This window comes from Falco biarmicus, chromosome 9 (assembly GCF_023638135.1).
Source record: "Falco biarmicus isolate bFalBia1 chromosome 9, bFalBia1.pri, whole genome shotgun sequence".
In the NCBI taxonomy this organism is placed as follows: Eukaryota; Metazoa; Chordata; class Aves; order Falconiformes; family Falconidae; genus Falco; species Falco biarmicus.
Genome location: NC_079296.1, coordinates 38,276,365 through 38,303,754, shown reverse-complemented (window position 1 = coordinate 38,303,754; position 27,390 = coordinate 38,276,365). Strand labels below are relative to the sequence as shown.

Sequence of the window (27,390 nt, the reverse complement as noted above, 5' to 3'; positions counted from 1 at the left end):
TGCTAGCTCACAGATGAAAATGTTAAATCAAATTACATGTGCAGTCTAGTTCTGTTGATTTTTAGTCTAATACAATCCCCCACTGAGGCAAAAAGTCATTGCTGCTACCTTTAACAGGCTGAATATGGGCAAAAATCAAAACAGTAGCTTTTGTTCAACAACTTTTTTCAAAAGACATAGGTCTAAGTGTCCTTTGGCTTCTCACTAGAGAAGAAACAAACAAAAGCAGTAAACAAAAGCAGACAACTCTTTTGGCATGATAAAAATAATGACATTTGTCTGTCTAATAAATATTCTAAAGAGAAAGACAATTAGGTGGTATTTTCATGAAATGTGAAAATATATTCAGCATTTATAGAATTCAACTAATAATTATTAATCTAACTGAATATCTGAAACAGTGTCATTATGGTCCAGATCACCAAATTATACTTATTAAAATCACTTATTACACAAAAATCCATTCACCTGTTACATCCATATGTGGTTCCAAGCGTTCAGAAAAAATATCAAACAAGAGAACTATGCCATACACACCTAAGTGGAATTTAGGTCAGGTAAATCAGAACTCATCTGATTTACTGATGCTTATCCAGTATGTGCCAGACTATTTTTAAGCTAGAGAATTTTAATTATTTTTTCAATTTAGATTTAATATCACAATTTCAGGTACTGTCTAGCTTAGGTAATTCTAAGAGTAATGAAAGTGTGCTATTAGAACATTGTAAGATAAAAGCTTAAACAGCTAGAAGAGGGGATTTCAGTCACCTTGAAATTTTCTTGTTGGTTATTATTAACAATCTCTTCCATGTTAGGTATGATTTAGTGAAAAGAACACTGTTACATGTTCAATCCTCCCATCTTTTCTGAAATGTACAAAAATTATTTGCAGACAGCTGGGAGATTCTCCAGAAAAACCAGAGGAAAAAAAAAAAAAAAATCAGACTTCATAATCTGAATATTTCCAAAGGAAACAAGTGCAGGGTCTTTCTGCATTGCTGTGTCACTGAAATGGTAGCTTGTATTTCCCAACTTGCAATACCAGTGTAGGTTTCTAAACATTCCACCTCCACCACTGTTCTACTGCCTTGAAGCCCTCCATGTCATTTAAAAGCATTCTAGTTATTTAGGTAATCTCAGCACTTTGGCCCCATACTTACTACCTATTAACACACATAAAAACAGGGGATAACGAACCTTCTTAAACAACCTCTGTAAGACCTTATGGGGCCTAAAGTTCTAGAATTATGTTATGCTTTGTACCAGAACAGGGACTACATGAACTCTAGTCCTCAAATATCCAGACAATGACTACAAAGAAGAGGTACTAGTGAATTTCTGTCTGTCTCCACATTTTCTGTGTTGAATTTTGGGATTTTCATACCACTGCACAGTATCAAAAAAATTAGGCCAGTGCTACTACTAGTACAATTTTCTGTTGTCTATTCTGAGAGACTATAAAAAGTCTAAAACTAAGTTTATGGACTTGTTTCAGCAAGTGACAGGACAGACCATTAAAATGGTTTATGGGTCTATGTCAGGTGTTTATGTGCATCCAGCAGATGGAACTATACATTAAGGTATTAACAACGTATTTCCAATCTCCTGGATATTCTCAAACCAATGTTCACATAATATACTGAAAAAGAGTTTATGTGCAACCAGGAGGGAAAGAACTTAAATATTTTGAAGATTAAAAACACAGCTATTTGTATATCCATAAAAGCAACATATTAACTTGATTTTTATCTCAATTATTTCCTAATTGAAAGATGTAAAAAATATGTTGATCATGGGCACATTAATCTCACATGCAACTTTGAAACCAAATCCAAACTGGGATGGAACAATAACTTGCCTACTCTCAAAGACAGAACAGAGGAAACAGGCAGTCCGCTGCTTTCATCCCCTTTGCAGGGGTAGAGAAGTTGAAGCTAGTTAAGAACTACTCACTAGTTAAAAGAAAAAAACCCACACAAAACATAGCTTTTGCCCTCTCCAAGAAAGAGAGAAGAAAAGCTGAAAGTTTGCCAGGGCCTGGTAGACTGTGCCATGAAGGCTAAAATCCAAAGAAAAGAAAGAGTGGTTGGACAGAATGAAGAATTCTGCCTTCTCTTCTACTCTGAAATATCTCCATATACCCTAACCTCTTGCTGGCAGTGGATGGAGCCAGACTGGCTCTCCCAGGCAACAGCACAGGAAGTAGTTTTGCTTTTGCAGGCAATTTCTTAATTGGCAATGCCTCAAGCCAGGCCTGATAGGAGCAGTAATCCAGCTCTTTAATGTTGTCATCAGAAGCCTTCCTTTTCTATAATACCTATTTCCACCTAAGGAAGAAAATGTACCTGAAGACACTATTCTGTAAGACACAAGTATAACTTAGATTCATATTAAGAGTATTAGAATGGGGCATCCATTTTTTCCTCATTTCTTCTTTTTGCTGAGCTTCCTTACAATAGTGAGATTATGGGTGAATATAAAGGAAAACTGCGTCTGATTTACCTGGAGGCAAAGTTACTACATATCTCAAACACAATATGCATTGCAGGAAATTAGGGAAATGCAGTAAAGGAAATTGTAAGGGAGTGGAAAGAAGTGCATTAAGGACTCTGAAATGCAGGGGAAATTAACCCCTTTCAACTGCTACCTCTTCAAGTAAGAATGCATAACTTCAAAAGCAGAATCAAAACGTTCTCAGCAGTAAGAACTGTGTTTTCCTGCATAATAAGTGTTTAATAACTGCATTATCTAGGTCTTCATTACTTTTTCTATATCCAAAGACACGGCAAAAGTAAAAGTTAAAAACCTTTGACTTTAATAACTAGCATATTGATACAGATTTGAAAAACTGCACAAAACTACTCGCTAATGTTTAAATATTTACTTTTTCAATAAGTATATAATTAACTTACACAAAATAAATAATTTCAAACTAATCTTATACATAAAAGACTTGTCCACAATGATCTTCTAAGAATGACAAAGGAAGATATCCTAAGATATTGTCAGTTTCCAGAGCTCAGGACATTAGTTTCTGATGTGGAAGGCAGTTTCAGTTGTGTTAGAGTTTGCAAACTCTGTCTCTGTCATGCACATCACAGTCCTTAATACCAAAGCACTCTGTGGTATCTCACCTCTGCTGGAGTTGTGCCACTTGGTCACTATCCACTGGAGCAGCAACTTCACTGTTGCGCTCCTATATCTCAGGTAAGCACCCTCAACACTAGCCTATACAGAGAATGTCTGCCATAGTGTAAAACAGTCCTTCCCAGTAGAATATTTAAGTGTTACTACAGAAAGAAACAGCTTGTGGAAGATTGTGGAAAATTGATCGTTAACAGCCAATTAGTCATTTAGGTAGCAAAATGACTGCCTTCAAATCTCAGATGAAACTAGAGTTTCTCCTTTAGGAAACAGTTTGTAGAAAGGTCATGCAAAGATGGACAAACAGCACCAGCAAAATGCTACTACAGTTCATCTCCAAATAAAAAAATAAATAAATAAATCTAGGCAATAATAACCAGGAAAATCTGACTTAAGATTCTGCCCACAGATTAAATTCTTCAATTTCATCAAATATTTGTGATCAGTACATCTAACGCAGAAAAGATGATCCAATTTCCAACCAATCACAAGACACCAGACAAGCCACAAGCAGTTTTGCAGTTTTGCTTTAACAGGGCTAAACAGGGGTTAGCTACCTGAGTTCTTAAGCGAGCATTTAAAAGGAGTTATTTTATCCCTCATTGGTCTTCTGATCTGTGAAAAAGAGGGGCCATGGGCATTCAGAAGCCTGCTTATATTTCCTGACATTTTGGCCTGATTTACAGTATTTTGACATCTCATACGTAACTGCTCTGCTAGATAGCCATGGTCATTGAAGGACCATGTATCAGATCAATATGCTGACAGAGAGTCAGGCATGCAAGACCTGTATCATTTTGTGAGAAATCTCTTTACATTCAGAAGATGCAAGACCAGTGAAAGGCATCAGATAACCCGCACGTTAGAAGACCTACATGCTCTTCTAACACAGATCCTAATATGTAATTAAATTTCTAACATCACAATTTTGTGCTTATTTATGAATGACATGGTAGTTATATGGAGCCTTTCAGAGGAATTCTTGAGAATCACCTGATTTAAGAGTTAGCTGTTTTAATTTTACTGGCAGCTTCCTCACCTATAAATCTGTAATAACTTTCACACTGCCAGCACTGGCAAAGGAAGAATGACATTGTAAAACATCTAGATACTAGATTGTTGGGTAAACTTCATGATACACTATAAACATTTAATGAAATCTGTTCCCAACAGACTATTTACTACATCAATCTATTTCATGGCACTGTATTTGCAACAAGAAGATAGAGCAAAGGTTGTTTTAGGTCCTTAGCCAATAGAACATGCTGTTAAGAATGAAAAGTGTAACCATCTAATTCATAGCATCGTTTTAAGAAGTTAAATGCTCTGTAAATTGTTCTTTATCTAACTCACACAGCTTCAGTTCCCATTTGGGTTACCTAGGTAAAAATATATTTAAAACTCCATAAACAAATGGCTTTTTACAACAGAATTCTATGTTCTTATGTTTCTGAATAAAACCAAATTCAATCCAAAAGACAATTTTTTTTCATTTCATGATTATCACAAATCTTAAAATTTAAAACAATAGTAAATTTAATTACACTTTTTAAAAATCATTAAAATAGTGCTGCTCACATACAGTCTAGATTAATTTGTCTGTGGTCAAAAGATGCAATCATTTTGCCAAATTTTGTTTAAAAAAATTGTAATCAAGACAAGTAAATAATAGCTCTCATTTAAAGTATATAATTTGTCATTCAGAACTTCATTGTAACAAATCATGTATTACTCTTACTTTTTTTTTTTTATTCCATTTATTAAGAAAATAGATTAGAAACTATAATTTTAAAACCCACTGTGAGAAGCAAGGAAGGATGACACACAACATGCAATTGTAGCCTTTTTCTTTAGGGGAAACAACCTGTGTAGATTCAGCTTTGAGCATGACTGAAAGGTCTGTTTTGGTCAAACTGCCACTACAAGATTTGTGTCATATTTCAATGTATTTTTCTACTCTGTCATTGAAAATTTTAGGAAAAAATCTACTAGCATCAGTCATAACACAATTCTTCTGAAAATGTATCAACAAAATTAGAGTTACAAGGCTGAGATCTGATAAGCCCAAGAATTTACAACAAAAAAGACCAATATTTACAAAATTTTTTAGAAACTTTTATTCCTTTTGTTGATCTGGGCCTACATCAGTTACACCACAAGAGAAGCATGGTCTGTAATCTCATCTGCAGGAGAACTTTTACCGTTTTTGTCAAGACAATGGAAAACAACACTGGTAAGAGCCAGAGCAGCCATGAGAAAAAGTGAAAGTTTCATACAAAAGCTTGGGATCAGGTCAGGAATAGAAAAATAACTGACCTTCTCCAAGTATTTGCTTAAATAATGGAAGTAGAAATGCAGAGTTTGTGAAAGCATATTGTTTATGTCACTTTATTTAATGATAAGCAGAAAATATAATCAGGTTTCCAACTTCTCCAATTATATAATGAACCCATTGACAAGTATTGGAGTGAAGGACTTCTATTTGTGATGTACTACTTCAAATGCAGTCAAGGTAGCAGTGATCACCATCATCTGATATCCACTGTTATTTGTAAACTGAACTCATGGGTTCTGCCCACTTATTCGAGGATGTACCTGTCTTCATCGTTAGTGAGACACTTGGAACTAATTCTTCCCTGCTGTTTGAAGGAAGCCAAATATTGAACATACATGAAGACTTAATTCCAAACTCTTTTGCAAGAAGTGACCCCTTCCCATGAAATAATATAGAGTGATACTATTTAGACTAGGACTAAGCAAAGCATCAGTTTCTAATGCCTTTAGGTCCATCACTGATGATAGCTGTAGTTAATTTAAAAAAAAAAAAAAAAAACCACCATTTTTCCAAAAATGTTACAGTCTGACAGGTTTACGTACCTCAAGCTCATCAAGTGCACTTCCAAGAGTAGCTGTGTGAGATGCAGGTTGTCCCACTTTATTTCCAACTCCTTGGGAAGCATTAGAAATTACATTGAGAGCATTCTGTATTTCATTGCAAATTGAATCCTTGCTGGCTGCAAGGGATGCAACATCTGAATGTTCCAAACAAGCTGAACATACTGAATGTAGGAGAGAGGAATTTTCCTTCAGGGATGCACGTGCTGCAGCAATTTCATCTCGCTGATTGCTAGATTTCAAATCCTGTCAGCAAAAGAACATTCTGTTTATTTCCAAAAGCACTTCAAAACTGACAAGTAATGTAGAAACAATTATTTTCCCTATCTCTGCTCTAAGGAAACATTGAGTTAAATTCATCAAAGATTGTGAAAATGGACTACAACAGTAATTAGAATTGAATCGTCTTTATCTCATGAAAAATGAACAACATCTGTGTAAAAAAACCCAAATTTTTATTGTGCCCTGTAATCAGAACCATGAACTGTCCATATTTTTCTGGTTTTAAGCATAGTTTTCCTATGAGAAAACTGGCTTCAAAATTAACTGTGTTTCCTCCAGACAGGTCTTTCTTCGTAAGTAATAGCGGAGGACAGAGGTGCAAACAGGGTTAAGCAAGGAATTCTGTGATTGATGCATCTAAACAAGTTTTCTGTGTTTGCTTCCCTGCCCCACTAGCATACATCCTGAGCACATTGCAGAAAGGAACCGCAGGTCAGGGATGAGAATCCTGTACTCCTGGGAAATGGGAAGTGTGGAAGGTGTGAAAATGAGAAAGGTGCTTGAGAGAAGCCTTCTCTGAAGTGCCACTGCCTGTTTCTCTTCCTGCTAGGTACACACTCAAAGCACTCACGGATCTTGCCACAGTCATCTTGTTCCTCCCTTCTCCACCCAGATCTTATTGAAACACTGCTGCTTCCTGCCAGCCCAGACAACAAGGAACGCACAGCTCAACAGAGCTGCCAAGTCAGATTTAACTGTTCCTAGGAATCAAGCTTGGCAGCTGTTCTTTGAACAGGTGAAAGTTATAGACTTTAGAACAACCATATAATCAACATCAGGATTGCAAAGAGCCTCCTGTCTCATCCTATTTTACTCTAGACATTCTCCCAACTCTCCTTCTGCATCTTGTTCCTTTAAAAAAACACCTAGGAGATATTTGCAAAATGGCTTGGGTAAAGGAAACAGTTAAATTTAGGGAAAAAATAAAAAAGGGAAAACAGCACAACAGAACAATAAAAGCCTGTGGCACCAGCATCAAATGATAAGAAGAGGCACAATGAAGAATGAACAACAAAAAGCATACAAAACTGCTCACAGCCTGCTCTAAAGCAAGCTGAAGTCTTTCTAATTATTTTATTTTGCATTGCATCAGGCTCTATATGCATTATTTACAAAAGCATCACAGTATCCACTTCTCACTGCATCAAGTTTGTAAGTTTATGGTTGAAGAAAAGAGCATTCACTATTAAATGAACCAGTCCTATGTTTTTTAAATCTCATTTACTGCAAGATACACATTGGACATAGGATTGCATCTTACTTCCGCAGGCTAACTTGGAAATCTCAGCATTATAGCTAAAAACAAGGACACACAGGGAGGCAGTGGAGCCTTAAACAGAGGCAGACAGTGGCTTAACCAGATGATCATCTGAATTAGAAAACTGAGTTATTTTCTGGAGCTTATGAATACTTAACATATTTTTACATTTTCAATAAACCAATATATAATTGAATCCTGCACCACTGTGCAGGAATTACTTTATTGCCCCATGTCCTCAAATCCAAATACTATTGCACTTCCAATCTTGGTAAAGCATCTGCAATTTATCCAGTGCACTCTCATCAAAAATTGGTATTTATTTTTAAACCCAGACTCCTGCTCTAATTGGCAAATCTACCTTTCCTACAACTAAACTGAAAGACAACAGAATGCACTCTTTTCTCCCGTGCTGCAAGAAAGCTACAGACCAATACAACACTTCAGTCTAGCTGCCTTCTGTTCTTAACCATTTCTTACTTTGCTGCATCATATGCAAACAATCAAACTCAAAAGTCCTTCCAAAAGACTTGTTCCCACCCCCAAAAAAAACCTAACAGTGCTGTCTAAGCAGGAATGAGGGGTCCATAAGAAATGCAAAACTGGCAAGCCAGCAGCACAAAGCCAGTAACAGCAAGTCATCAGCATCTGGAAACATGTCTGGAAACAATCCAAAAATTTCAGTGTGTTAATGTTTTTAAAACACAGAACGCTTTGTTTCACACAATATTGTGTAGAGTTTGAGAATCATGGTATTGGTAAATTTGCTTATGAAGAGCTTCACATTTATTCAATAAAACTATTTTTTAAAAATAATAATGTTTAGACCCATGAAATTCCTCACTACTTCATTGTTCAGTTGTGAGCCTTGGACAGCCCAAAAAGAAGGTGTAGGGCTACTGTCTTTCCCAACTTGATGAAGAATTCATTCCTCAAGATTTTTTATGTGAACAAGAAGAGACAGTTGATAATTTTAGTCTGGCCTTCTGCACAAACAGGCCAAAAAACCCTACAAATGAGTGATTTCTCTATTCAATCTCTGTATATGTGCATTATCAGAATAGTAACCAGTTCTCTGAAGAAGGAAGTTAGTCTCTGCAAACTGATTGTTAATCCCTAGTCCATACACTTTTTCCACTGGGGAGAAAAATGCAGAAACCTTCTGATTCCTTTTTTACTTGTCAAAGATAATATAACACTAGGAAACACAAGAAAGCAATGCTGAGAAAGTATACAGTTTCTTTTAAGTTATCCTTTGATACACACTTTTAGTCAAGTTACCCAATTAAGACCATAGGCTTCTAAAGGTCTGAGCATTCAGTGTCAAATTTGGCTGCACTGAAATTTGGACTCAAATAGGTACTCTGTACTTGCTGACCCTTGCCCAACTATGCTACATTAATTCTGACACAAAATGCAATAAGACAACACGCTACTTAAGTGTGCAAAAGAATCATACAGGGATAAGTGTTTACATATAAGACTGAAGTATCTGTAAAACGGCACCAGAACAAGAGGAACAGAACACAAACCATGCCTGTGTTTTTTGTTACTCAGATTGTTGTAAGCATGGATGGATCATATTTTATCTGCACAGAGGCAGAAGACAAATGTAACTACAGAGAAGAAATTTTCCAAACCAGTTCTTACTACTACTTTCTTTATACCATAATATCTGAGCATCTGTAGTTCATCCAAGTACACTACTGAGTTTTAGTCTACTTTTTCTTCACAGTTTACCACTTCCCTCTTATTTCAACTCTTTTTTAGACTAATGGACTATTTCCACTGGTCTGGGATGTGTTCTTCCATACTAAGTTAGCAACTGAGCCCTAGATGAGACGTCACATGAGACAACCTGAGATCAAAGATAATCCTGTCTCCAATCCTTGCCAATTTTAGAGGCCCGGTATAGTGATACTTCCCCAGGCTTCTGTCCCACACCCATCCCAGGACATACTATTCTGCCTTCCTCATACCTGCCTGTCCCTGATAAGAATATAAAATAAATGGATAGTCACAAACTCCCAGCTGTGGATTGTTCCAGCCAAACATGGTGAATGGACAAGACGACTTCAAATGGAAAACTTGAAAACTACCTTCACAGTTAAGCTTGTGTTGCACTACCTCAGTAATAAGAAAAAAATACCCAAACAACTGGTTTTTATCACACTTGATATATTTAAGGTTTGACAGCACAATACACCAGGAAACCAGCTCTTGTTCACTGAGTACTCATATCAGCACAACTCATTGGAACCAGGCATCACTGTGGGTATAAATCACACTGCCATATTTTGCACCAGCTGCAGTCAACACAAGGTTCACAAAGGCAGCTTCAAATAAAGTGCGCTGCTGTCCCCTAGCTCTCTTTGCAGAGACAGATGTCACTGAACTGAGTTTTTTATATTTATGAGGAAAAACACAGCTTTACAAACCCCACAATTTCATACTACTATAGGGCCAGGGGATAAAAGCATTACTTTTTATCACAACTTAAACTTGGGCTTTAGTGTTCAGCTTTCAGTCAAAAGTGACTGCCAAATTGTGTATATTTGGTGAATCAAAGACAATAACAAAGCTCGAACTCTTCCAGATTTATTTATGCACTCTTTATCTGTGTAAGGCTCCAGTGTACCTATTTCATAAGTACTATGTAGTTTTACTCGGCAGAAGAAAGTATCTCACAGACCAGAAAGTGAAAAAGATCTGGAGTTGATACTGACTGCCCCATTGCTCTTCAGCTGTGTCACTTTTGGCAAGATAATACTACTTTCACACAGGTTTTAAAGGCTTATACCCATCAGGGCTCTGAGAGCACTGCCAGGCCTCACAGGCCCTGCCAGCCTCATCTGGGGGCTCCATTCACACCCCACCCTTGGGCCCTGGAGCCCCAGCTCAGCTCACTGGGACCTTCAGTCCCTCCTGAGCTATGTCATACAAGTACTGGTCTCCATCTCAGCCACAGCTGCCCCCCCGCCTGGACATGGCCCCCAGGCCCAGGCCTCAGCACACAGACTGGCCTCCTGAGCTCAGTCCTGCCCTGTCACCATGGTGCCTCCATGACACCACTGGGCTATCTCTCACCTGGTTGCCCTCACCAGTCCGGACCCTCAGCTTGATCCATGGACTCAGTGCAACGTCCAATACCTTTTGCTAAATAGATAAGCAGGATCACCTGTTACCAACTCTGTCATAAAGCTGACCCTGCCTGCTCCACAAAATGCTATGTTCACAGCAGTTAACAGCATGACCTCATGGCCCCTTTCCTCCACTCCAGGCTTTTCACTACACATCTGAAATGATGACCTACATAAGTGACTGTAACCATACAAAACACAGACACAAACCCACACTAGGAAAATGCCTGACTTAGAGTAATGGCTTTGTTAGCACAAAAAACATCAATAGATCACAGACCTGTACTACACTGACCGTAAAAGGTCACCTTACCTGCATTCACAGCAAGTCGAACAGCACTGAGAAGGTATGCCAGTAAATTCAGAGCACTGCTGAATCAAAGGAATTTGTTTGAACACACGCTGGTGCATTTCTCGTTGACTGAATCAAAAGCCTGCCATTACCTCTAGGAAGCAAAGGATTAGATCTTCCAGTGTCATAGGGATGGAAGCTCACTGGTAACTCTTCTTAAAAATATCTCATCTGCTCCTTCACAGAGAAAGCAGGTATTCCCAAAGCCAGTTCACTCACATTTTACTTTTTTTACTTTTTTTAAATACATAGGTTTCCAGTCCAAACAGGTAGATGAAATATATTAACAATCACACTCCAGAATTTTTTTTTTCCTTTGTCATTTCTCTTCTCCAATAGACAACCATGAAACACAGACAATCCCCAAAACAGCAGGCACCTGTTTGTAGGCACCTGTTTGTTTGCAGGCACCACAGGAGTATGCCATTTTAAAAGGTGAATCTTACCAGATTGACCAGGTCTGGAGGCAAAAATAGGAACCTATCTTTACAAAGCAGCAACTCAATATGCTTGATTGTTGGGAATTCCAAGCTAACTTTCAATAAAAATGTCTTAACCAGCCTCGATTTATTTTTCCTAACTTCATCAGCAGTTCTTAGCATCTCATGCTAAACTATGCTACAGCACATATACAGAGTACATAAACACCATATATCTACACACTCTGTATGGCTATAAACGGTAGGCAGAGCTTGTTTGCATCAGTCTTATGCATGAATACACAAAATGGGAAGCATCACACTACAAAGCCATGTCAATGTTGTCATAGTACTAAACCTTAAGTAATACTCTCTGCCTCTAAGATAACTCAATACTGTCTTTATAAAACCATAATTTTCAGTCAACTTCGAGCAAGCAGAAAACAGATTTACAGGTCTGAGGTTCCCAGTAGAAGCAAAGCCTTGCAACCTTCTCTCTGTATCTATACCTATTTACTATTAACCATACTCAAACTGATATATAATACCACAGAAAAGCAAAGCTATCCTATACAAAGTATAAAAACCTGCCCATGACTGGTTAATATTCCAGTTTTTTTAATTTACTAATGTCTCTCAGGAGTTCACTGTTCTGCTGGGAAAGGTACAGCTTCTTGTGATGACACTGTTGCATCAGATTGCAACTACTGCACAATATTCTATGCGTCTCATGCTTCAGCAACTTCTAAGCCGGTTACAACTGACAGAGTAACACGTTGCTGTCACTTCTCTGTCCATTATTTCAAGATTTGGTCCCAACGCTTCTAATACCCTGCTCTGTTAACTTTCAGTCTCCTAGATGAAGTAGCTGATTTTGAAAGGTAGCAAAGCAATTTTTCCCTGTAAGAATTAATATAAGAATTTTTCTTTAGAGTCCAGCAATCCTTTTTCTGCAAACATACACCACTTAATATATTGGCTCACAAAGGTTTTCTCCTAGTACAGTTATGGTCACATTTGTCAGCAATGAACTTGCCTGGAACTAGAGTGGGGAAAATTCATCAGGGAGAGGGCTCTGAAATTAGGAACTTCCAGAAGGTCTTATCACGTCTTGAAGACAAGGAGATGGCTAATGAAAATGTGAAGGACAGGAAGCAAGGAAGAAAGAGAGGGAAGAAATACAGCAGAGATATAGATTAATTTAAAGAGAGAAAAACAGGAAATGAGGGAAATAAAACACTAAAGAGTGAGAGTGAAAAAGTGTAAGGAAGATTAAAATGAAGAAATAATGGATGGGAAGGAGTCAGTGAAATACCAACCTCACTTGTTTCCAAGCACTTGGAAATAGAATAGCCAGTGCAGAAGCATCCAGAAGTAAGGCTGCATCAGCCTATAGTCCTCTTATGTAATTTAATGAGTAAAGCAGCAATCTTCTCTTTGTGAAGAAAAAGCAGAGTAAAGTAGTAATTTTTTTCCTTTGTTAACATTTTTACCTAAGGAATACCTTCGTTTTACGCTGCTGTCAAATACAGTTTAAAATTTTCAGAAGTCCAGTGTTTTCATGATGTAATTTTCCTATCTAAACTTTCTTTGTTTTCAGTGCTTAGCTCTTAACATGACTTGGAGATAGATCTCTTTACAGAAAGCTAAAGCAGTGGCAGGTGTAACCATTTGTTTCAGAAGTGCACTGTATCAGGTAGCATTAGCTTGACATATGTTGTTTCAAATTCTATTTTATGCTTTAAGCTAAATAATCTGCTGGTTAACATCCATACTTGAGGGAAAAGAGCTCAGAGATTGACACATATTTCTGGCAGTCAATTTATAATTTAATGTAAAGCTTAATATTAAAGCAACCTATCACAGTTTTCAATGGACAAGGAATTTGTGCATACATACCTAAGTAATACAAGGCAAATAATGGAGAACATGGAGCTTGCAGAAGTAGGAAGTTCAAAAGATATGCCAAAGCAGGACCTAACTTCTTTCATACAAGTAAAGACACCTGAAAACTGGCATTTGTGAGAAATGTGTTGTGGTTTAGCCCCAGCCAGAAACTAAGCACCACGCAGCTGCTTGTTCACTCCCCTCGCCCCCACGCCGAGGGATGGGGAGAAGAATTGGAAAAGAATGTAAAACTTGGGGGTTGAGATAAGAACGATTCAATAATTAAAATGAAATAGGAAAAAAAAAGAAACAATAATAATAGTAACAATAATAGTAAGGATAACAAAAGGAGAGAGAATGGGAGAGGAATAAAATCCAAAGGGAAGGGAGAAAAACGAAGTGATGCACAATACAGTTGCTCACCACCCGCTGACCAATGCCCAGCCAGTCCCCAAGCAGCAATTCACAGGCCCTGGCCAACTCTCCCCAGTTTATATACTGGGCATGACATTCTATGGTTTGGAATATCCCTTTGGCTAGGTCAGGCCAGCTGTCCTGGCTGTGTCCCCTCCCAATTTCTTGTGCCCCTCCAGCCTTATCACTGGCAAGGCCTGAGAAACTGAAAAGTCTTTGACTTAATATAAGCATTAGCTAGCAACAACTAAAAAGTCTGTTATCAATATTGTTTTCACACCAAATCCAAAACACATCATTGCACCTGCTACTAAAAAGAAAACTAACTCTAACCCAGCTGAAACCAGGACAAAAATGACAGGTTAAAACTATTCTGCAAATATTCATTTTTAAAAATAAAAAATCAAAGTAAAACACATTGAGCAAGACCCAATACAAGATACTTCATACTGTAGTTATTTCAAAAGTATGGAAAATATAAAGTAACAGCTTTCATATATAGTAAAATGCACAGAATACAGCTGTTAAAGCTTCCAGTAAATGTTTCAGCCTGGAATTTTTCAAGGGAAGATGACTCATTGAAAAATGTGGCAGAATGAGACTTATTCACAATTATTTCTGCAATTTTATTAAATTCTCATACTTGATTTTTTAACTAAGATTTTAATAAAAAGGGACTTGGGGGTATTTATTAGACTGAACATTTGTTTCATTCTCTGCCTTAGGCAGTGGTTCCTTAGGAACAATGTAAGTAAAACTATTGGTAGTGGAAGATCATGTTATACATAGTCCACTAGCATTTTTTCACTGATACACAGTTTAACAGATACCAAATAGATCTTTCACACTTAGCCTGTTCTGTTTTAGCCATCTTTTTATACAAATAGTCCTGTCTAAACATATTTGATCTGCCACAAGAGTTCAGGATCTCTTTCTCCAACAAATCAGCTCAAGTTCCCCTAGGTACAAGTTTTCCTAGTCTCGAACAGAGAGTATAGTGCCATTTTCCTAGATTTAATATCTCAATATGACAGATGTGAAATCATCAACAATAAACAGGTACACAACTCATATCAGGCAGCCTGTTCCAACTGCTATTTTCTCACAGATTATATACTCAACAAATATTCATGGCCCTTGCCCCTATTCTTCTGTCATACTCCAGTTACAGTTTAACTGCTTTTAACATTCATTGTAGAGACTTCCGAAAAACTTAAAATAAGCTCATTTCCTTTTTTAATTAAAAAAATCCAAAACTAAAACAAGCCAAATCAAGTAAATCAATGACAGCCTCACACACTCTCTTGAGATGGAACAATCAAAGCACTACAGGGAATATTGTTTCTATAACATGAAGACACATACAATTGACATGCATAAAGAGCGGCACTAAAGCAAATGGAACAGAAGTGTTAATCCATCAAAACAAACTTCTTATCATTACCCATTTCAGAAATATTAACAGTAGGTTTTGTTTTTGCTGTTCAGCTTAACTGCAAAATGAGCTGGTTTCAAGTATTTATCATGGACAATAGTTTCCTTTTTTTCTTGTATATCGGTTTAAGTTTTTAATGTTGTTTTCTGCATACCTTGCAAACACTTAGAGGACCGCAACTCAGAGCAAGAAAGAAAAGCCATAAGCCCTTGAGCTCTGTACTGAATATTAATGCATTTGTATATCATAGATTTAATACAGAACTGAGAATAAATGACTTCCAGCAGCTGCACTCTGTACCTATAAATTGCTGTGAGTACTACAAAATCCATACAGAAGAAGAACAGCTGTATAATTTACAGCATCAGTATCTGTCAGTGAATGCTGCAAATATAGAACTTGATTTCTTCGTTTTAACATTCCTATAAAAATTAGAAATTACCCTTATATAGATTCTATTTAGATTAGAACGTTTATTCATCTTCCCTGATGGCACTTCAATGCAGAATGTCATTTACTTCTTACCAGTGTTAAACAAAAATCAAAAAGCATAAACACCAAAAGAGTTTTATAAAATAAATGTAAGAAATGTGTATAAAGCTAATGATCAGCATGTAATATTTTACAAAAAAATATGCTATGTACTATACATTGAAAAGTATAGTGCTCTGATCAGATGGTTTATATTACAGAAGAGGTGTATCCTACACAAATCCACAAGAAGCATATCTCAGGTTTAAACAGCTGGATTTTTTTCAGGATGGATCCTTACCAACAGTAAGGCCAGCCACCATATCCCACATTCCTATTGTTCTTTATGCTTGAGAGAATTTTGCATCACTTGCACAGCATCGTGAGACCAGCCCAAGAGTGTGACTCAATAGACTATAAAATATGTAGTATAACACAGTAGCTATAAAAATGGTATATACTGTAACCAATACCTAAAACCTGCATAATTTGATTAATTTTGTGGAAGAAATCCAAGATTTTGGGTTCCAAAGTCACATGCCCATTCAACAGCTATACATGATTGCTTATTTGTGAACACCAAGCAACGGATTTTTAAGGGATAAACAAAACCTGAATTTTTCACTAGCAAGGAAGTACAACTTATCAGCCTGTGGGTTTGATTCAGAAAATGAGAAAAACTTCTGAAGTTTATTTTTTTTCCAGACATCACATTTTAACAGGTGTATTTATAAAAAACCATTCCATAACAGCACCTTTATTAGCATAAGTAATTTCAAAATTCATGCAACCAAAATTATTTTGTATTGTTGAAGGCATTACAAATAGTTCCTTCAAGAATGAGATCAGTATAGAACTGCATTGCCTAGTACATCTATTACCTTAAGAGACTACTGTCTGTTAACAGTACTTCAAACCCCCATTTTAATTTATATGTCAGCTTCCAACTTTTATAGTTGAAATGACTCAGTAGGAGACAATGTCTTCCTGGTCTCATAGCAAGTGACAGCTAACCCCATAGCGCATTTCTTATATAGTAATAAGGTTGGTAAATGTAGCATTCTTGATCTTTAAATATGTAAGAAATAAGGTGTTTAAGTCCCACAAAAAAATCCAACTGAGTTAATCTGATCTGAAATAAGACATTTAATTGTGATTTTTGTTGCAGAAAATCAGAAAAGTCCCAATATATAATTCCCACTTTTCTAAACTGAATGCTCTATCTGAAGTTCAGTCATATGAAACCTTTCAACTGGTCAGAACTCAGCTTTATCCCTGTATCAGACACATAACACTACAAAACAAAACAGCAAGTCTGTTTGTATGTATAATCTCATGTGGCACTAGCTGTTAAAATTCAGTGGGTTTAACACAACCCTTAACCTTAATACAAGGAGTACAACAGGCAACATCGACTGATAGAATCATTTAAATTGGAACAGACCTTTGAGATCATGAAGTCCAACCGTAAACCCAAGACTGCCAAGTCCACCACTAAACCATGTACCTAAGCACCACATCTACGTGGTTTTTAAACACCTCCAGAGATGGTGATTTTACTACCTCTTCCCTGGGCAGTCTGTTCCAATGCTTGATCACCCTTTCAGTGAAGAAGTTGTTCCTAATATCCAATCTAAACCTCCCCTGGTGCAACTTGAGGCCATTTCCTCTTGTTCTGCCACTTGATAACTGGGAGAAAAGACCAACCCTCAGCTGTCTACAGCCTCCTTCAGGTATCTGTATAGAGCAATAAGGTCTCCCCTAAGTCACCTCCTCTCTAGAATAAACACCTCCAGTTGCCTCAGCTGCTCCTCATCAGACTTGTGCTCCAGACCCTTCACCAGCTTTGTTGCCCTTCTCTGGACACACTCCAGCACTCCTACATCCCTCCTGAAGTGAGGAGTGCAAAATGGACCATGGTATTCAAGGTGCCACCTCACCTTGGTACAGGGGGACAATCACTGTCCTTGTCCTGATGGCCATGCTATTTCAGATGCAAGCCAGGATGCTGTTGGCCTTCTTGGCCACCTGGGCACACTGCTGGCTCACTTCAGCTGACCATCAGCCAGCACCCCCAGGTCCTTTCCCACCAGGCAGCTTCCCAGCTGCTCTGCCCCAGCCTGTGGGGTTGTTGTGACCCAAGTGCAGGACCCGGCACTTCTCCTTGTTGAACCTCATACAAGCGGCCTCAGCCCATCCAGCCAGCCTGTCCAGTTCCCTCTTCAGAGCCTGCCTGCCCTCCAGCAGATCAACACTCCCCTCCAACTTGGTGTGGTCTACAGACTTGCTGAGGGTGCACTTGATCCCCTGATCCAGACTGTTGATAAAGACGTTAAACAGAACTGGCCCCAGCACTGAGCCTTGGGGAACACCACTTATGACTGGCCGCCAGCTGGATGTAACTCCTTTCACCACCACTCTTTGGGCCCAGCTGTCCAGCCAGCTTTTTACCCAGCATAGAGTACACCTGCCCAAGCCATGAGCAGCCAGTTTCTCCAGGAGAATGCTGTGGGAGATGGTGTCAAAGGCTTTACTAAGATCCAGGTAGACAACATCCACAGCCTTTCCCTCATCCACCAGGTGGGTCATCTTTTCATACAAGGAGATCAGGTTTGTTAAGCAGGACCTGCCCTTCATAAACATGCTCTTAAGATAGCTGTGCTCCATAGAAAAAAACATCCAAAATGTGATTCTCATTAATACAAGAAAATGTAGTGGAAAGCAGTAACAGCTTGAAGCTCATTAGGGAAAATATGATGCAGACCCTACAGACCCTGTGAAACACTGAAATTTTTACCTTCACCGAATTGTCCTTTAATAGGTTGGTTACAGAGTTGCACTGTATCTCCTAAAGAATAAAATATTAATCCACAGCAGATCAAAGTTATCATCAGAAACAAACAAATCTGCTTCACTTCATCATCATCTCCCTACCTCAGGACAGATCAAAGAAGCCTGTAATTTTCTTTCCTTGAAAGAGAGGAAATAGTAAAGAACTCCCAGCTTCCCGCAGCATGGCTGCAGTTTTACCAGATGTCCTTCACCCAGCCATATGCTGACTTCCTTACATCTTTTTTTTCACTCATCTAAGAGATAGAAACCTATAGGAATCCTTTCCTTATATTAATAATTTTCATTATTAATTCAATCTTTTCATTAGCAGTAGAAAATTTATGTAAATGGCTAAAAAATGTTATCAGAAGTAGTTGGATTTGGGTTTCCTCCCCTTCTTTTTTTTATGATAGTATCAACAGTGTGGAAGAACACTAAGGAATTAGAACATCCAAAGACTCATCTAATGAAACTGATGGAGAAATTTTTGAGTTCAAGGGTTTTTTTTAAGTATAGTTATTCTCTCTGTATTACCAAGTTCTTGCTTTGGAGCAATTTATTATTTTTCTTATAAACCCCTCAGCATAATAAGCCTTAACAGAATACACTCATTTCTATGACTAGCAGTTTTGCACAAATGATAATGAGGTCAGTTTTTCCATTGAGGAAAGGTCATTGTCAAAGAAAATAGCCTCATCACTAACATTTCTAGTAAGAAACTACAATACCGTGAGGACCTCAGACAATTTAGGGAGCCTAGGACAGCCTTCTTGGTTGAGAAAGATCTACATTACTCAAACTTAAGTGTTTCTAAATAAGCCATTCTTTCCCCTGTTGAATCAAAAGACACCGAATTAGCATTAGTTAAACCCCAGTACCTTACAAATTGTAAAATAAATCATACAATCTTCAGTAAAACCTTCAAGTGTGTATGCTAAAACTCGAGGGAAAAAAAACCCAAATTCTTTATTTAAGAAATGAAATGGAAAAGGTTAAAAATACCAAGCTTTCCCTACTTCCCTTGATCATAATAAAGGAGGAAAACCAAAACTTCTGACACGATTCTGTGCAGATAGGTTAGACAATTTTTGAAAGACACATATATTTTATGCTTCCTCAAAAATAAATCACAAGTTTTCAGGTTTGTCAGGTTTTCAAGAGTTCAGCGGAAGACAGCTAGGATTGTTAGCTGTGCTGGAGCACATAGCATGAGGCTGCGGGAACTAGGTTTACACAGGCACGTAAAGACAAGGTTGCATAAAGTAAGGGATCCCATTTACAGACTTTCATTACAAAGAGGGATGTTATAGAGAAGATGGAACCAGGCATTTCTCAGAGATCCACAGCTAAATGATGAGAGGAAAGCAAATTTCCATCAAGATATTCAGAGAGGAAAAAAGTTCACTGCAAGTGGGTGATGCACTGCAACAGAGAGGTTATGAAATTTTCATCCTTAAAGAAACCCAGAAGTCGACCAGGCAGGAACTGAGCAGCCTGACCTAACTTAGAACTTAGCCATGCTTTGAGTAAAACATTGGACTAGATCCCTGGAGGTCCCTTTCAGCTACAGTATGATACTAACTTCAGTTATTCAAGGGCCAAAAGTGAATATTCTGTAACTTTATGGAAAGTTAGGAGTCATCTCTTTTAGGGAGTTTTATAATAACCATGCTTGAATGGTCCTCATCAGGGTAAAGGATAAGCAATTTACCGTTATGGAAGATTCAAAACCACATCCATGTAAATAACTAACTTCAAAGTACTCCAAGGTCCTGGTTCTCCATCTTTGATGCAGAAAGCTCCTACTATTCAGGATATGCAAAGTCTGTCATGGTGAAAAGCTAATTACCCCGTATTCCACAAATCTGACAGACTGGGAGGAGGAAACATTTTAGTGGATTTCTTTCTGCCTCACCCCCCATGTTGTAGAACTTCAAATTCCAGTTAAGTCTGGGAAAACGTAATGAAGAAAGAATAAAAAAAAAAAAATGACTTGCAGGTGAGATATAGTGTAGAAAAGAAATGGCCTATTTAGCATTGCCTTGTCCAACAATTTCAATTATAAAAAATCTGGTTTCAGCTGTTCATAATTTTGACAAATAAACAGGTTGGGCTAAAACTGATCACATCAGGAATCTGCACAGGGTTGTTTCTCTTTTCTTATTTGATGTTTGTTTGTTTACAGAAAAGGTGGGCTGAGGCACTTTCAGCTTACAGGCTACGGAAAGCATTCTCCTCACGTTAACAGTCAGCAGTATTTTCTTGAGAAAATATAGTATTTCCATTTTTTGAAGAACTGACTTAAAATTTGCTTCCCTTAATACCCTGTGAAGGTGCAGTTGCAACAATAAAGATCAAGTACAAAATACTCTACAACATAATGGTTAGGACACTTTTAAGAGACAAGTCTCAGAATCCATCATCCTGAGAGACTTCTCTGACAAGCAACATCGTGTAAGTGTACCAGGGTAGACAAGGTAAAAGAGCAGAATGTAGGCTCTTTTATTTTTTTTCTATCTATATCCCACCAAAACCTACTTACAATCAGAATGCATGCTTCTTATATATTATCTGATGCTTCCCACATACTTTTCTCACTGAAACACTGGACAGCGTTTTGCTCCACTCTCAACTACCTGCAAAGACAGCCCCTTTGCTGCTTACAGCTACAGCCATGAGCAAGACTTGTGCACAGAAGCCCAGCTTCCCCAACCTCTAATGAGAAAAGACCCCACAATACTATGGCTACATATTACATAGCAGAAGTTTGTCATTTATCACAGAATCATAGCAAAGTTTGGGTTGAAAAAGACCTTAAAGAACATCTAGTTCCAATCCCCCAACCATGGGCCGGGACACCTTCCACTAGACCAGGTTCCTCAGAGCCCCATCCAGCCTGGCCTTGAACGCTGCCAGGGATGGGGCATCCACAGCTTCTCTGGGCAACATGTGCCAGTGCCTCACACCTGCACAGTAAAGAACTTCTTCCTAATATCTAATACAACTCTACCCTTTTTCAGTTTAAAACCATTCCCCGTTGTCCTGTCACTAGAGGCCCCTGTAGAAAGTCCCCCTCCAGCTTTCTGGCAGGCCCCCTTTAGGTACTGCAAGGCTGCTCTAAGGTCTCTGCAGAGCCTTCTCTTCTCCAGGATGAACAACCCCAAGTCTCCCAGCCTGTCTTAGCAGGAAGAGATGCAACAGCCCCCTGATCACCTTTGTGGCCTCCTCTGGACTCGCTCAACAGGTCCATGTCCTTCTTACATTGGGGGGGGCAGAGCTGAACGCAGGACTCCAGGTGGGGTCTCGTGAGAGCGGAGCAGAGGGGGAGAATCGCCTCCCTGGACCTGCTGGCCACGCTGCTTTTGATTCAGCCCAGGATGTGGTTGGCTTTCTGGGCTGCCGGGGCACGCTGCCAGGTCCTGGTGAGCTTCTCGTCCACCAACACCCCCAAGTCCTTCTCCTCAGGGCTGCTCTCAACCCATTCTCCACTCAGCCTGTATTTGTGCTTGGGATTGCCCCCACCCACGTGCAGGACCTTGCGCTTGGCCTTGTGGAACTTCATGAGGTTTGCCCAGGCCCACCTCTCAAGCCTGTCAGAGTCCCTCTGGATGACGACCCTTCCCTCCAGTGTGTCGACTGCACCACACAGCTTGGTGTCATCAGCAAACTTGCTGAGGGTGCACTCGATCCCACTGTCCCTGTCACCAGCAAAGATGTGAAATGGCACCGGTCCCAGTACCGGTCCCTGAGGAGCACCACTCATTACGGCTCTTCACTTGGACGTCAAGCTCTTGACCACCAACTTTCTGACTGCGGCCATCCAGCCAATTCCTTATCCACCAAGCGGTCCATCCATCAGGTCCATGCCCCTCTGGTTTAGAGACAAGGATATAGTGTCAGACAGCGTCAAAAGCTTTGCACAAGTCCAGGTAGGTGGCAGCTGTTGCTCTTCCCTCATCCACCAATGCTGTAACCCCCATCACAGAAGGCCACCAAATTGGTCAGGCACAATTTGCCCTTTGTGAAGCCGTGTTGGCTGTCACCAAGCACCTCCTTATTTTCCATGTGCCTTGGCATAGTTTCCAGGAGGATCTGTTCCATGATCTTGCCAAGCACAGAGGGGAGACTGACTGGCCTGTAGTTCCCAGGGTCGTCTTTATTTCCCTTTTTAAAAATGGGGGTTATGTTTCCCCTTTACCGGTACTTCAGTGGGTACTTCACCAGACTGCCACGACTTCTCAGATATGATGGATAGTGGCTTAGCCACTTCATCCATCAGTTCCCTCAGGACCCACAGATGCATCTCATCAGGTCTCATGGACTGGTGCACCTTCAGGTTCCTTAGATGGTCTCAAACCCGACCTTCTCCTGCAGTGGGTGGTTCTTCATTCTCCCAGTCCCTGCCTTTGCCTTCTGTGACTTGGGTGGTTTTGCTGGAGCACTGGCCAGTGAAGACCAAGGCAAAAAAAGAGTCACTGCATACCTCAGCCTCCTCCGTGTTCCAGGTAAGCAGGACCAGGTCTCCCTCTTCCTTCCAGCAAGGGCCCACATTTTCCTAATCTTCCTTTTATCACCGATGTACCTACAGAAGCTTTTCTTGTTGCCCCTGACATCCCTGGCCAGATTTAATTCTATCAGGTCTTTAGCCTTCCTAACATGATCCCTGACTGTTTGGACAATTTCTCTGTATTCTTCCCAGGCTGCCCATCCTTGTGTTCCACCCTCTGTAGGCTTCCTTTTTGCCTTTGAGCTTGTCCAGGAGCGCCCTGTTCATCCATGCAAGCCTCCTGGCTTTCTTGCCCGACAACTTCTTTGTTGGGACACATTGCCTCTGAGCTTGGACAAGGTGATCCCTGAACATTAACCGTCTTTCTTGGGCCCCTCTTCCCACCAGGGCTTTATCCCATGGTACTCTACCAAGCAGATTATGACCAGTCAATAAATAAATAAGTGATTTCCTCCAGTCCCCACATTTTCTGCACATACTCTTGAGAATGAGAGGGACCATGATTGGGATATAGGTTCTGACATACACTAAAGGAAGTGAAAATAAGGGGGGAAATTAAGGAAAGATATGTAGATAAGCAGATAGGGAGAAAGAAAATATGGAAGAAAAGTATGTTAAAAAGCAGGAATGCTAAATTAAGGGAAGAGGTACGGGAAAGTTAAAGGCAAAAAACAGAAGGAATAGCAGGTACAGCAGACCATTAGCCATTAGACCTTAGTAGCATGTGTCTTGTGAATCCTAAAATCTTCTCAGGGCATGCTATTGGACAGGCAAACACAGCAGTCCCTCCTGATAAAGGGGGAAAGATGAATTCCAACATCTCAAGTGTCACAGAACACAGAGAGAAACCTCAGTTTCTCTGTCCCCTGGTTTCCTCTGCAACAGACTCCTTTTCTTTCTTTGGTGGTATGTCAAGGAAGGAAATAACATATGGTACATGGGAACAGAGGCTCAGCAGTCATTTTTTTAACTACTACCATAGACATAATATTGTATTTTAGAATTTATTTCACAAGGACTCATTAGTAAAATAAGGCTAGGTAAGTCAGTCTAAGCAGCACTGTACTTCACATAAACAAATAATTTATCAAGCAGAAACCACCTCAACACACGTACCATTTAAAAACTCTTTTTTTTTTTCCACATTTCATGCAGAAACTTAATTTCACGTGCTCAGCAAGCACTGAATATTTAAACATTACGACTCTCTGCTTCTGTATGCTTCTCACTAGCAGTCACCCCTCCGAGATGAATACCATGTTACTAACGAGCCTATAATTTTCCATTGTTTGTTACAACTTGACTAAACACAGATTTGATCCAAAATCCCCTCAAGCCAACTGGAAACTACTACATAAGTCTTTGCAAAAAAAAAAAAAAATTAATAAAATATCCGTAAAATAAACAACAAAAAAGTCCTCTTGTATATTTCTGGATTTGTTTTTTATAAAGTTGACTTAGGCATTTCTTTCATTGGCTACCTAAGTCTTGCCCGATTAATTTAAATTTAATTACTTTCACCTCATTACAGTACCAGTCTTTTGTCTGCAGAACACTCACAAATTCTAAGATTTACAAGTATCCAGAGTGCTTTTCATTTATAACTCTGGATGAGTGGTGTAATTTCCTGGGTTGCTGAGACTAGAACGCATTAAATTATGTTCTCTCTTTATCCACCCTAAGCCACACTACAATCAACCTAATATCTTCTAATTTCAGGACTGTGAATTACATTCATATAAAAACTGCAGTAGAGTTCTTTTGTCTTGGAAAGTTTATTTAACATGAAAATAACCTTTCTGAAATGTTTCCTTTCTTCTAGATTACTCTTGTGATAAATTAATGCAGCATTAAAACTTTTTTCATAAGACAATACCTCACTGTTAAAATGATAAATCACACTCAATGACTATCTAATCAATTTACTTTTTAGGTTATTATTAGAACATCATTTCTGAAAAGCGAATAGAATTTTTAAAAAGTGTAATCCTTCATAAAACTGATCTTCAAACCTAAGAAGCATAACTGCCTTCTGAATGGGAAGAAATCTTCTGTATTTTATTATAACAGTCATTTTTACACAATATTGGAGAAGTTATTCTTGCTCAGGAAAAAAGCTCCAACATTACTAATATAAATTCCAGCATGAATGTGGATGCAGTTGTGTATACATATATTTCAAAAGTGAGTTTCCTAAGTTCCCTCCCTGCAAGAGATTTTAAATTTGTGAACCATATTCTGATTCTGCATTACTAGCTCTTCAAGAGAAGAGGTAAAGGATCTCCATCTCCATTCCTCAGTTGGAAAAATTTGCTGTGAGATTGCATAGCAGCACCTAGGATTAAAGCCTCAGCATACAGGCACTGCATAAACCTTACATGAAGGACACTTTGCTCCTGACACAAGATAACAGAAACAGGTAATACATATATAAATATAAACAGAGAAGAGAAACTACATGGAAAGGAGAAAATAAACATGTGAGCAGAGGGATTTATCATTTTAACCACATGTTCTGCTTTTTGTTCTCTTAAGCATAATCAGGTTAGGGGGAGAAAAGAATGGAATGGGAGGAGGCAGGAAGTGCTTGTGATTATAAAGGACTGCAGCAATCTTAGGAAAGCTTGTTAAATGTAGGTGACATTCCCAATATGTCAATGATAATAATAATAGCAAAAAAGAAATCTCAGTCCTTTTAATGATTACAGAAATGGAAAGAATAGCACCTGGCACAGGACTCATCTAACAGAACAAAATAGTGTTCCCAAATGGGAACAAAAGCCATCTGGGCTACTGCAAGACCACAGGCTATATGGAGGCTCTGAACAGGCCAGCTGTACTGTGCACTCACTCCACAGCTTGTGATACAGAGCGAAGAAGAAGGTTCTGCACATAAAGTCCCATAGCACCTTGGCAACCATATTCCTCCAAAGCTAAATAATCCTTCACTTCAAGCATTTTTCATGCTAATCAAATATCAGTAAAAACTACTACTGCCTCATTCTAAGAAGCCACATTTTTCCCAGGTTTGGGTGTTCTTTTTGTGTTGGGTGGGGGGGTGGGGGTGGGGGGGTGGTGAGCTTTATTTTTTGTTTGGGGGGGTTTTGTTGCTTTGATTTTTTTGCCCCCCCCCCCCCCCCCTTTTTTTTTTTTTTTTAGGAACCGTCCACTGAAACCAAAGAAATCTGTTTAAAAATTGTCTCCAACATAATTTCAATGTTCTTCATCCCACATTCTCTACAGAATTGTGACCAAACTGGAAACTGTATTAGGAAATCATTGCACTGAAAATATTCTTCTGCTAAAGTGCCACTCATACACTAACACCACCAACAAAAAACCCACCCAGAAAAGACATTTAACAAATGCATACACCTGCATTCTGTATGCTTACTCACAACACCCACACAGCAGCTGCAGAATGTCTGTTATTAACTATTTTCCCCCACTTTTTTAGACACTCTTCTTGACTTACACAAAAATAATTTGTTCTTGTTAGGCAGTCACAGAATGCTAACTTCTAGACTGAAAATCAGTCTCATCAATCACTTCAGCACAGAAAAATGTCCCAAATGCAAAACATTTGAAATTTTTTTTTGAACACTGCATTAAACAACTAGCTCTGAAAACTCAGGTTTGTGAAAGACAGTGAAATATGTTCAGGTCCACTACTGATTCAGCCTGTTAATGCCACAGTAAGAATAGGAAGCTTCCAAAAATGTAAGCACATAATAACACTTCCCACTGGAAAACAATTTTAATAATTACAGTCTTCTCAGATAATCAAGAAAGAAATAATATCTCTATAAGAACATTATTTTTTCTATCATAACAAAATTCTTTCTATAGCATTTGCATTCAATGGCTGCTATATTGCAAGAAAACTTTGATAGCTCTGGACCAGTGTGACATATCTTGTCAGACGATTTGGTATGTTTGGCAACTCTCTTTATGAGGGACTGCATGTGGACTTGCACCTAGTCACCTACAAGGAGGTTTGTGTGTCAATTAGTGAGAATCCTTCAAAAGAGAGAACAAGAGATGTGTAGGTGACTGCTGATAAGTACATAGACTATGTATTTAGAATTCCAATTATGATAATCATGACAGTTTACAGTAATTAGACAGGAACTAGCAAAACCAAAACACACATTTTGTCTGACCTGGCTAAACTTGCAGTTTCAGTAAATTACAAAAATAGTGATATAAATGGATGTACCTGCCAGGAAAAAAGCAATCAGCATGAGACCACTACATAGCCAACTAGCAATATATTATGAGATAAGGGAGAGCAAAAGTTCATTACGTGTGCAATTAAAGTATCTAGGCTCCTTTTCCCCCACTGGTTTCTGCA

General features: G+C 38.8%; 1 protein-coding gene across 1 annotated transcript in view; it reads right to left on the bottom strand.

Moving 5' to 3' along the window:
- Window positions 1-27,390, bottom strand: part of CTNNA3 (catenin alpha 3) — a 500,767-nt gene that overhangs the window by 377,719 nt on the left and 95,658 nt on the right. The window contains exon 6 of the mRNA XM_056352597.1: window positions 6,022-6,285. Coding sequence (XP_056208572.1) covers window positions 6,022-6,285 — 264 coding nt within the window. The remainder of the gene's footprint in view (window positions 1-6,021; window positions 6,286-27,390) is intronic.